This window comes from Chrysemys picta, chromosome 6, assembly GCF_011386835.1.
Source record: "Chrysemys picta bellii isolate R12L10 chromosome 6, ASM1138683v2, whole genome shotgun sequence".
In the NCBI taxonomy this organism is placed as follows: Eukaryota; Metazoa; Chordata; order Testudines; family Emydidae; genus Chrysemys; species Chrysemys picta.
The window spans coordinates 25,879,569-25,892,796 of NC_088796.1; the positions used below are offsets into that span (position 1 = coordinate 25,879,569).

General features: G+C 42.5%; 1 protein-coding gene across 11 annotated transcripts in view; it reads left to right on the top strand.

Moving 5' to 3' along the window:
* NIPBL (NIPBL cohesin loading factor) overlaps positions 1–13,228 on the top strand; it is a 299,958-nt gene that overhangs the window by 248,989 nt on the left and 37,741 nt on the right. For all 11 annotated transcript variants that reach the window (XR_010602148.1, XM_008168695.4, XM_008168692.4 and 8 more), the window contains 4 exons: positions 455–553; positions 659–805; positions 3,625–3,759; positions 6,624–6,722. Coding sequence is in view for 10 of the 11 variants with exons in the window: in XM_008168695.4 (XP_008166917.2) it covers positions 455–553; positions 659–805; positions 3,625–3,759; positions 6,624–6,722 (480 nt within the window). In the remaining variant the exon portion in view is untranslated. The remainder of the gene's footprint in view (positions 1–454; positions 554–658; positions 806–3,624; positions 3,760–6,623; positions 6,723–13,228) is intronic.

Genomic DNA, 13,228 nt, shown 5'->3' on the forward strand with positions numbered 1-13,228 from the left:
AGTGTTCCTTCTTTCTGACTGGGAGAGGAGCACTAACATGTTGACATGGTGATACATTTGAGCTCCAGGTAATGCTTTGGGTCACATTACTTTCTTTGATCCACTTAACAGAGAGCTATCTCAAAGTTGGGGTGCACAAATCCTGTTTGGAGGATAATAAAGCGACATGTGGATAGGAAAAAGAGAGCTAAAATAAATGGATGGACCCTATGGATCAACATTTGGGTTATGGCTTATCATAGTGAGGGAGGATCCAGGCTCCAATATCAGTGCAGGAAAGTCATCACTCACATGTATCCCCTCACTTTTTAAAAGTTTGTTCGATTTTTTGGTAGTTGATTTTTCTCATTTTAGTTTGACTTTTGCATGTTGTTCCATTGTATTTTTGCTTGCATTGAACACTGCTTGCTACTTTCCAAAAGCGATTAAAATGTCACTTTTGTTTTCTTATTAGATTCTGCGTGTGCTTGGTGAAAATGCGATTGCAGTTCGAACAAAAGCCATGAAGTGTTTGTCTGAGGTTGTTGCTGTAGACCCCAGCATTCTAGCCAGGGTAAAAAAGGAAACTATCTGTAATGTACATACATTCTTCTATTCACATTTAAAAGAAATTCTGTTTTTCCATACTTTGCATTCGTGTTTCCCTTTATTTTTTTAGTTGGATATGCAACGAGGTGTTCACGGACGGTTAATGGATAACTCCACTAGTGTACGAGAAGCAGCTGTGGAGTTGCTTGGTCGGTTTGTGCTCTGTCGACCTCAGCTTGCTGAGCAGTATTATGACATGCTCATTGAGCGAATACTGGTATGGTCACTTTTGAAATCACTTTGATGTTTGTAAACACATTTTTAACTGGGCTTATATTCTTAATTATATTGAATAGTATCCCAGTTCCTAGAGTAAATGAACTTGTATAGATTTTTTGGGGAATCAAAAATAAAAATTCTGCCCACCGGACTAACCTTGTGAATTGAAACAATTGCTTTTGATGAGGAACTGGTGGGTCAGAACCTAAATCTATACATTTTTCTATTCTAATTTTTGGCAGTGTAAAAACATTTTCTGATGCCAAAGAGTGATTATTTTGTATATTTGTTTATGATATTCAGATAGATCACATGAACATGTTAAATTAACAGTGAGAAAGAATTAGTATTTTGCATGTCAAGTTATTTATTTTGATTAAAACATGCATGTGGAAGGCTTTAGGAGCATGTATGTATCAAACACTTATAAATACATATAGAAATATTCAGTGTGACTCTGTGTCATTGTTTAAAGAACTTGTAACATTTTAAATCTAAAAGCCTAAACTTCTCATTCCTATATTTCCATCTCTGTAGATTAAGCCTGAGAAAATAGATAAGCTGGGAAGTACATCTAAGATCTATCATTTTTATGTCTGTTAAACCAAGAGTGGTGTAAAAGATTAAGTTCCAGAGCCAATAGTCTGATAGTGAGAGAGCTCTGCTCTCAGAACATTGTGGGGACTGGTCTGAACCATAAGGGTAAAACAGGAGAAGAGAGAATCTCTAAGACATACAGGACCCAAATATTAAAGGTGGCTGTTATTGGTATCACTGTAGTGTGTAGGAGTCCTACTTATGAACCATGATCCCATTGTGCAAAGCACTGTATAAACACTGAACAGGAAAAAATAATCTTTACCCCCAAAGACATGCAATCTAAGTACAAGGAAAGAGACAATAGATGGATTCAGACAGACTAATTGGGGAGTACAAGGAAACAATGAGACAGAATTGGTCAGCATGATAGGCAGTGGTCTTAACACACCAGGAGCCTAACCACTGCAATTTTTTTTGTTAAATACACCTAAACATGAATTTGTTGGAAGCTAGTGCAGTCTCTGGAGTTCAAGTGCAATATGCTACCTATGAAAAACACCATTATGTTACACTGCGATAGCTGAAGTTTTGAATGATCTTCAGGTATAATCCAATTTATGTTGGAGCATATTGCAGAAAATCAATCTCAAGGTCACAAAAAGACGAGTAACACTGGCTTTGTCCACAGCTGGACAAAAAATAGTTGCCACCTTCTGAACGAGTGCAGATTTGGAGGGAGGGAAAGTACTCTTGCTATTTCTGCTCTTTGGATATTAAGAAGGATGGAAGAATCCACTAAGATTCTCCAAATTGCAAACCTGAGTAACAAAAGATGGGAAAACTCCCTCAGTTAGTCAGATATATTTCTGCATTTATTTCCAATCAATAATATCTTTATCTTATCTGAGAGTTTCAGCAAGCTAGAGCACAAGCTGATTTCTCTTCTAAACACTGGGAGAGTTGCAGTTTGAATCTGATAACATAGAGATTTAGAACTTGGAGTGATCTACATATAGAAGCCCTCATCATCTCACTATCACCATTAGATTGCCTCATGTGCATGTTATATATGAGGGCTAACAAAAAAGAGAGCCTGCTGTAGCCCACTTGGGACAGAAGAGTACAAACCTGATAAGTTAAAATATGAAACTGTCAGATGAGGATTTAGTGATTGGCATCATTTATTGCTATAATTTGACATTAAACGTGTATTATAATGTATCCAGGCAATAATCGAAAATGTAATTTACAGTGAAATAGCCCAGTGGCCTAGTAGTTGTACTCCTAAATACATGCCTATCATAACATGTGGTATACCTCGTCCAGTGCACTAAATTCCCCAATAACAACTATGTGAGCGAAACCAGACAATCACTATGCTATTGAATGAACTCTCACAGGAAAATGATAAAATACAAAAACACCCATCACCTGTGAATGAACACTTTTCACAAAGGGATCACTCTCTGTCTGACTTGTCAGTCCTCAACCTCAAAGGAAACCTGTAGAATGCTTTCAAAAGATGAGCCAGGGAGTTTAACTTCATAACTCTGCTCGACACTAAAAATAATGGACTGAACAGACTCACTGGATTTATGGCTTATTACAACAATCTGTAACCTACTAACACCCCATTCTGTCCTATGACTGCAGAGGTGTTAACAGGTCAATGCTACCTTGAATAGTCTCTTAGAATATGTGCTCACTACTTATACTAAAACAATCTGTTCCATGTTGTATTTAGCTGTGACGCTTGGACCTGAAGAAAGAGCTCTGTATGGCTCAAAAGCATCTCTCATTCACCAACAGAACTTGGTCCAATAAAAGATATTACCTCACCCATTTTCTCTCTCTCATGCAGAACATCTGCATTTTAATTGTCAGTTTGTTGCTTCCCAAGCCAGTCTCCTAGGAAGGAAGGAAGTGTAATCTCTGTCCAGTTAATATGCGGAGTTATTAGGCTCTCATAGATTTTAGACCATTCCTTAATACCAGAACAAATGCGGACCTCTTGAGGGAGAGAATGTAGAATGGGGTAATAATGCAGTATTCACAGGACTTGACTTCCAGGACCTTCAGGATCCCTGGAATGAAATGGTGTTACCAAACAGTAATGCTGACTTTCACATAGGTGCATTTAGAATTTCGTAGTTATTGTTTTCACATGTTTTGCAAGTTAAGCTTGATAACTTTTAATTGATATTAATGCACACAATACTTAAATTCATTCTCACTTCTGATTTTTTTTTTCAAGAGTATTTTGCTTTCTCCCATCAGGATACTGGTATCAGTGTCAGAAAGAGAGTTATAAAGATTCTTAGAGATATCTGCATTGAACAGCCAACATTTCCTAAAATTACAGAGATGTGCGTGAAAATGATTCGCAGAGTCAATGATGAAGAGGGCATTAAGGTATGGTAGAATATTTCTTTTAAGTTTTTAATTACAGTTTATTTTAGTTTTCTTTTTATTTTGAGAAATAAATAACAAGTCTTAGATTTTTCCTTAAAAGCATTTCAGAGTTTCTTTAGTATATGTATAATTTTTATTCGTTTTAAACTTTTTAAAATAAATGTCTTTTTTTTTTATTCACAATCTTATTGATAGGTTCCTGTCAGACGTGTTGTTTTGTTGTTTACTCCATTTTTGTTTAAGAAATAAGGGAGCTCAAAAATAAAATAAAAATATTTATATTTATTTCTTCTTTTCCACTTGCAAATATTGATTATCTCCACTCTGTGTCTATCTGATTATTGACATAAATAAACCCTCCCAACTTGGGAGGGGCTGCAAGTGCTTTGGAGGATAGGATTTAAATTCAAAATGATTTGAAGAAATTGTCTGAAGTAAACAGAATGAAATTCAGTCAGGACAAATGCAAATTACTCCACTTAGGAAAGAACAGTCAATTGCACAAATACAAAATGGGAAATCACCCCTAGGAAGGAATACTGTGGAAAAGGATCTGGGATCTATAGTGGTTCACAAGCTAAATAGCAGTCAAGAGTGTAACACTGTTGCGCAAAAAAAACACCCAACCAACCCCCCCCGTCCCCCCAATCATTCTGGGATGCGTTAGTAGGAGTGTTATAGGCAAGACACGAGAAGTAATTCTTCCACCTTACTCTGTGCTGATAAGATCTCAGCTGAAGTATTGTGTCCCGTTCTGGGTGCCATATTTCAAGAAAGATGTGGACAAATTGGAGAAAGTCCAGAGGAGAGCAACAAAAATGATTAAAAGTCTAAAAAACATGACCTATGTCTATGAGGAAAGAGTGAAAAAATTGGGTTTGTTTAATCTGGAGAAGAGAAGACCGAGGGGGGACATAACAGTTTTCAAGGACAAACAAATTTGTTACAAGAAAGAGGATGAAAAATTGTTCTTGTTAACCTCTGAAGATAGGACATGAAGCAATGGGCTTAAATTGCAGCAAGGAAGGTTTAGGTTGGACATTAGGAAAAACGTCCTAACTATCAGGGTAGTTACACACTAGAACAAATTGTAGGAAGGTTGTGGAATCTCCGTCACTGGAGGTTTTTAAGAACAGGTTAGGCAAACATTTGTCACGAATGGTCTAGTTATTATGTAGTCCTGCCTTGAGTGCAGGGGACTGGACTAGATGACTTATTGAGGTCCTTTCCAGTCCTACACTTCTATGATTGCATTTAAAAAACCTAGATTAAAAGCACATTATTTTGGTTTCCAGATCAAGCACTGAAAAGGTATGAAATGCTAGATTTACATGTGCCTGTGTTACCTTAATTCTGTCCTTTCTGTACACTGAATGAAGTAGGGGTCCTATGGGGGAAAAAAAACATATATGATTATGTAATTAAAGAGGGGGAATGAACAGCTGGATCTATGTTCTGGGATAGCGGGGGAGTCTGGCCTGGCTTTCTCCTCCTTCTCCACCTCCCAAAAGTTGGGGATGATCCTGCCACATGTGGTGCCCCAATGGGCTGCTAGGGACATTACTGGAGTTGGGGGAACCTGGCTTTGCTTTCTCTTTTCTCCCTCCCCAGGCCCCCAACTTAGAGTTGAGGGATTCCTACCTAACAGGGCACCCAAAGAGGCATGGGGCACTTGGGGACATGTGCTGGGTCCAAGGTAGGAACCTAGCCTAGCTCTCTTCTCCCCCCACCCTATTACAGCTGCTTCTGCAGCTCCTGGGTATTCCCAGTACAATGTATGTTGTTACTGCTTTTGTGGCAGTGGCAGCCTGGCCACAGAATGTTTCTGTGTTCAATTGTTATTTTGGCATGCTGGCCAAATTTTCCTGAGACTGGCAAGCCACAGATGAGAGAGGATGACTTTTTTACAGTTTATATCTCAGTAAAAGCTGAATGGAATTTCACAGGACAAAGAAAAGACATTTCTTTAGTCTGAAGTGCTTGCCCCCTGCCATGTATCAATGGCCTGCTGCAAATAGTGGAGGTATGAGAGTTTTCAATTGAAAGAATGCAAGAATCCTTTATAAAGGACAATAGTAAGCAACTTAAACACAAAGGTTGTGACTAACTCCTCTTATAATATAGACACTGGATAGTAAGAATTTCACAAGCATATACAGACAGGAATCTTCAATCAAACTTTAGCTGAAGAATCCAGTTCTCTTCTTTTCTATACAGATGTTAACAGTTCTGTTTGGCTGAGTGAAGCTTTTACTGTATCTACCTCGATATAACGCTGTCCTCGGGAGCCAAAAAATCTTACCACGTTATAGGTGAAACCGCGTTATATTGAACTTGCTTTGATCCACCAGAGTGCGCAGCCCCTCCCCCACCCCCCCAAAGCATTGCTTTACTGCGTTATATCCGAATTCGTGTTAGATCAGGTCACGTTATGTCGAGGTAGCGGTGTATATCTGATAATAATGAATCGCCAGGGAAGTGTAGTAATGGTCTGCTGAAACTTGTAACAGTTCTTCCCAGTCTGACAAAATCTCTCTGTGAAAATGGCATTTTCCACAAATGTTGCTGTAGTGTGGATTTTCTGCAGCATGGATTTCCATTGGTCAATAATTATCCAGGTGTCCTTCCAAGCAATGGTGACCTGAGATACAGCTTGGAAGCCCCAGGCCTGGTCTGGGAATCTAAACTTCTAAGATAGAGATACAGGTCTTGCTCAGGTAACCTTCTCTTTCTAGAAGGCCTCGCTTAGTTCCAAAAAATCTGTATAAAATGACACACCATCAATAAGTCTATTGGGGAATAATATGGAAACCTTTATGTCAAGATAAAGTTATGTATCCCTGACAATATATTTTTTCCTCTAGAAACTGGTGAATGAGACATTCCAGAAACTCTGGTTTACTCCAACTCCCCACAATGACAAAGAAGCAATGACAAGGAAAATATTAAACATCACTGATGTGGTATGCCTTACAAATTTGAACTAAGAGTCGCATGCGGGATTTGATTAGGTGTTTTTTAACATGTCTTGAAATAATTTTTATTGTTGAGCCTTCTTATAATATATAAAAATAAACAAGTAATTGAATCACCAGACAGTTTTATAAATATCATATGTACTGCTCTTTTGCTATATCCCTTAAGATGTGATGGGTTTATTCATCTGACATTTGGGAAGAAACAAAAGTATCTTGTAGGAAACTTTTAATATAAATACTCATCAGCCTATTGGTGATGATAAATGGTACTACATTTTGTTCTGGTGCAGTAAAATTATAATTATACCAAATGGCCTCCTATTACATACAATAAAATTCCCTAATAGAGCTTATGTGTAGCCATCAGTGCTGCCTGGAGGCCACTAAAGAAATTTTACTTCATTTGAAGAAAGTATCCCATATGTGATACATAAAATTCATTTGAAAGGTTAATTTCAGTAGGTCAGTAAAAAATATAGGGCCAGAATACCTGCTGGCATAAGCACATACAGCTCTATTGAATGCCAATTTGGTTGTACCCACTTTATATCAGCAACAAATTGAACCCAAATTCTTAGAATCTTTACATGTGTCAAATGAAAAGTTTGTATGTATAACCAAAATAATTATTGAACCAACAAGAGGTGATGCTATTTTAGGCTTGGTTTTGGTAAGTACTGAGGACATTATAGACAAGCTGGTCATAGAAAATAAACTTGGATTGAGTGATCACAAGTCAATGCAGTTTAAATTAAATGGAAAAATAATTAAAAACAGGTCAGTAACTAAGGTTTCTTATATCAAAAGGGCAGATTTTTGAGAAATTAAGGGAGCTAGTTAGTGAAGACAAACTGGATTGAAGAATTTAGGGACATAAATGTGGAGTAGACTTGGAATTTCTTTGAGTCAATATGCAAAAATAATCTGGAATTTGCATCCCAAGTAAAGTGAAAAAACTTGGCAGACCTAACTGGATGAATAACCACCTCAAAAAAGATATTAGGTGTAAGCAAAGAACCTACAAGAAATGGAAGAAAGCATTGATCAGCAAAAAAATGTATGTCTCAGAAATCAGAAAGTATAGGGATAAAGTGAGAATTGACAAAAGTCAAACTGTGTTAGACCTTGCAAAGGAAATTAAAACAAATAGTAAATGGTTCGTTAGCCATATAAATAAAAAGAGAACAAGAAAAGAAGTGTGTCCATTATTCAGCATGGATGGGGTAAAGATTAAAGATAGTCTAGGTACGGCCCAAAAACTAAATGAATACTTTGCTTCAGTCTTCAGTAAGAAAGATAATATAAAATATGGGGACAAAGACAAGATGGCTAATGGGAACAAGCATATAAAAATGGAAATGACCACATCCAGGGTGGAAGCAAAGCTTAAAGAGCATAATGTGTTCAAATTGGGAGGACCTGATAATCTCCATCCTGGAATACTGAAAGAACTGGCACATGAAATTGCAAGTCCAGAAGCAAAAGATGTTTTAAAAACCCCATTAGACTGGAGAATAGGAAACATAGTACCTATTTAAGTAAGAGGAACTAGTGATCCAGGTAACTGCAGACCCGTAAGTCTGACCTTAATATTATGCAAGGCTTTAGAACAAATTTTGAAGGAAAGAACAATTAAAGACATGCAGGTTAATGGGATAAAATGCAACATGGGTTTATCAAAGGAAAATCTTGCTAGACTAACTTATATCTTTGATGAAATAACTGATTTTTTGTAAACAAGGGAAATGCATTAGATTTAATCTATTTGGACTTCAGTAAAGTAATTGATACTGTACCAGATGTGAAATTATTAGTTAAAATGGAGAAGATGGGAATCAGTGTATGAATTGTAAGGTGGGTAAGGAACTGGCTAAAGGAGAGATGATAATGGGTTGTGCTGAAGGGACAACAATCCGGCTGGAGAGAGGCAATTCACCGAGTTCCTCAAGGATCTATTTTGAGACCAATCTTATTTAATGTTTTTATTAGTGATCTTGGCCAAAAAAAAGTGGAAGTGTGCTAATGAGACTCGCTGATTACACAGCATTGCCATTCTGGACGAGGAACATAATATTATTCAGGAAGAACTGGATGAACTAGAGTAATAAAAACGGGATGACATATAATAGTACGAAGTATAAGGTCGTGCACTTAGGAATTAATAGCAGGAATTTCTTCTTTGAGTGCTTGCTCATGTCGATTCCATTCTAGGAGTGTTCGCAGCCACATGGACAGTTGTTGGATATTTGCTTTAGAAGTATGCATAGGGTCGGCTGTGACACCCTCTGGCGTGCCATGCTCGTGCATCGATATATCAGGCGCTGTCAGCCCTTCACCCTCTCAGTTCCTTCTTACCGCCCATGGTGGTTGGTTGGAGTGCCTCTCTCCCTTGCCTCGCAAATGGTCATCAGTTTCTTTCTTTGCTTCATGTATTAGAGCTGTAAATAGTTTTGTTTACTGTAGTTAGTAAGTAGTTGTTCAGCACTGTAGTTAATAATTTAGAGTCCCAGTGGGGACTTTGCCCCAGGCAGGGCATGCCCCAGTCTCCAGGTTTTAAGCCCTGCACTGACTGTAATAGGCCTATGCCGGTTAGTGACCCCCACGGCAGCTATCTGCAGTGCGTGGGGTAATCTCATGTAAAAGAAGTGTCGCATCTGTAAGAACTTTCGTCCCAGGACACAAAAAGAATGCGACATCCATTTGAGAGCCCTCCTCATGGAGGCTGCTCTCTGCTCGGCCTCTGAGCCATCCCGGCTGGACTCGACTCCCAGTACTTTGGCCTCAGTGCATTGTGTACCCCCGACACTGGGCTCTCACCAGCACCATTCCCCTTCACTGGTGCCCAAGAAGAAGTCAAAAAAGCGGGACCCGGCACCGAGCAAGAAGGACCAACAGGCATCAAGTAAAGGACCCTGTTCGGACCGCCCACTCACCCCATAGCCACATAGGGGATACATCCCCCAGGGGACTCCCACCCCCAGTGGATCCACCACCGACTCCAGGAAGTGGTTGGGGACCCAGAGTTATTGCAGAGTCAACACCTTCCCATCCCCTCCCAGCGCTCAGAGAGCAAATGACTCTCCCAGAGCAGCCAGCACCACCTGCTGCAATGGACCCAGAGGGCAAGCCAGCCATGAAAGCCTCCCAGAAGACGAGTGAACACCACCAGTCTCTAGAGCCAAGGCAGAGCTCTTAGTCACCACGCCTCTGGTCTCCACATCAGCCCAGGTCACCAGTTCGCTGCTTCAAATTGCTGGCACTGTGCTCCCTGTCTCCGCCCTCTCGTTGAGACTTGCCCAGAGGGAGGTGCCGGTCACCGTCATCCTCTCACTGACCCTCTCCACGATGTCAATCGCTGGCACCTAGACCACGGGAACATTCCCCAACGTGGTGCCACTCCCCCTACTCTGGAACATTCCCCAACGTGGTGCCCCTCCCCCTATTCCTGGCACCGATCCGCCTATTCAAGGCACTGTTAACCCATGGCGACGGTTAACCACCAGTCTCAGGCGTCGACAGCCCTGCCATGGTCACCGGAGGAGGGTTGCTCCAGCACTGAGAGGGAGTTCAGCCCCTTGCCGAGACAACGCCATTGTGACTGGGCTCCTGAGACTGCGTCCACCTCCATGATGCCGTTCTGGCAGCATGGCCAGTGCAATGGCTCTATTGGAATGCCTGGGGCATGCCAGTTATGCTGATGCCCCCCTCACACCAATCATTGGTTGCCGCTTCAGACAAGCATCAGACAACACCGGGCTCGGTGTGCGAAGCACAATCGGACGCCGGGTGGAAGTGCAGGTGCCCACTCCAAAACTCCCTTCCTTCATGGGGGATGATGCCTGGGGCCCCTCCCGGTGGTCCAGTCATCCTCATCGTCTCCAGATGAGGTTGTGGCATGGCCCTCTTGCGCTAGCTCACTGGATGATTTTAAGGAGCACCAAGCCCTGTTCCGAAAGGTGGCCATGAATTTAGGCCTAGAGATGGAAGAGATGGCGGAGCAATCAGACACCTTGGGTAATGTGCTCTCCACATCAACTCCCGCACCTGTCGCACTTGCGATGCACGAAGGGGTCCTAAAGATTGCCAAAGCCCCCTGGCAAATCCCATCCTCAATCTCACCCACCTCCAAGAGGGCTGATAAAAAGTATTTTGTCCCAGCTAAGGGGTTTCAATACTTGTATACCCACACATCCCCAAGATCATTGGTTGTTTCTGCAGCCAATGAGAAAGACAAGCAAGGACAGTCTAGTTCCACCTCCAAAAATAAGGAGGTCAAGAGACTGGACCTTTTTGGAAGGAACATTTATTCTAGGGCCAGTCTTCAGTTCAGAGTTTTGAACCCCCAGACTCTTTTGGGGAGATATAACTTCAACTTATGGGACTCCTTCTGTAAGTTAAGGATTCCATGCCCCAGAACTTGGCCCAAGAATTCAGGGCCCTTCTTGAAAAAGGTACTAAAGTAGTTCAGTGTTCCCGCCAAATGGCATGGGATGATGCCGATTCGGCGGCCAGGGTGATTTCCTCAGCGGTTGTCATGAGGCACAGTTCCTGGCTTAAGACTGCAGGAGATGCAGTTCTTGATCTATGATCTACCATTTGATGGGATTGGACTCTTTGCAGAGGCTGCAGGGACTAAAGGACACTCAGGCCACCCTCTGCTCACTGGAGTTACATACACCTCAGTCAGCGAGGAAACAGTTCTGGCTGCTGTCAAGGCCTTGGCAGTCTCAACAAGGGTCTGCAAGGAGAAGGGATAGGGACACGAGTTTTAGTCGTCACCACCCTTCCTCCTCCCCTTCACCTGCACAACTTGGCCTGGCAAAAAACCACAGAGTCCAGAAGTAGGCATTTTGAGGGGGTGCTTGAGAGCGATGTCCCAGTCACATCCCCGGATCTGCCTCATCCTTTCCTCAACCATCTTCATCCCTACCATTCAACCTAGTCGCTAGTTACCTCAGACTGCTGGGTGATAGAAATTGTATCTCTGGGCTACACCCTGCAATTCTCGGCCAATCCAACCCCCTCATATCCTTCTTCCACGTCCCTCTTCAGGGACCCTTCTCATGAGCAACTTCTCATTCAGGAGGTCAACAACCTCCTGCAGCTGGGAGCAGTAGTGGAGGTCCCTTGGGAAATGAGGGGGAAAGGATTCTATTCCTGCTATTTCCTAATCCTGAAGGCAAAGGGGGGCCTAAGACCCATTCTGGACCTGCGGTGACTCAACAAATACCTCAAGAAGTTGAAATTCCGCATGGTTTCTCAGACCTCCATTATCCCCTCCCTGGATCCAGGAGACTGGTATGCTGCTCTCGACTTGAAAGATGCTTATTTTCTTATTTCCATCTTCCAAGGACACAGATGGTTCCTCCATTTTATGGTGGGCCAGCGTCACTTCCAATTCACGGTGCTACCCTTTGGCTTCTCCTCGGCCCCGCGGGTATTTACAAAATGCATGGTCCTGGTAGCTGCTTACCTGAAATATTGGTGAGTCCAGGTCTGTCCTTATCTCGATGATTGGCTCATCAAGGGCAGGTCACGGGATCAAGTGCAGAGCAGTCTTGATCTGGTGTGTTCCACCTGTGGGCCTGTTAGTAAACAAAAAGAAATCGACCCTCATACCAGTGCAACGAACAAAGTTTATAGGGGCAGTCCTTGACTCCATGCCGTCCAGAGTCTTCCTCCCAGAGGCTTGTTTCTTAGCTATGTCGGATGTGATCTCCCACGTAAGGGGCCACCCGCTCACTACCACCCGCACTTGCCTACGGTTGTTAGGCCACATGGCATCCTGTACTTACGTGGTCCATCATACCTGGCTCTATCTCCAGCCGCTGCAGGCATGGCAGGCGTTGATCTACATCCAACAGGCATGACCTAGACCTGGTAGTCAAAGTGCTTGACCACATCCGGTCGTCACTGGCATGGTGCTTGGACCCCAGATCGGTGTTGGAGGGAGTTGCGTCCCCGTCGCTGACCCTGGTTTCCAACGCCTCGGACCTGGGCTGGGGAGCCCACCTGGGCGAGCTCAGGACACACGGCCACTGGTTGTGGGTCGACCGCTCCCTCCACAAAATGTCAGGGAGCTTAGAGCAGTTCACTTGGCCTGTCAGTTTTTTTGGTCCCACTTGAAGGGCAAGTGGTTCAAGTCCTGATGGACAACACTGCCACAATGTTCTATATCAACCAACAGGGCGGAGCCAGGTTGTCAGCCCTTTGCCAGGAAGTTGTCTGGCTCTGGGACTTGTGTGCAGCTTGAAGTTCATCTTGTGACAGTGCACCTCCTCAGGAGCAGGAACATATTAACAGATTGCCTCAGCAGAACCTTCTCGTCTCGCCACTAATGGTCGCTCCACCCCAAGGTGGTCAGCGTGATCTTCCAGAAGTGAGATCTCCACAAGTGGACTTCTTTGCGACTTGTCAGAACAGGAAATGCCACATGCTCTGCTCATTTTGGGGGATCAATAGGGGCTCCTTGTCAGATGCCTTCTTACTCC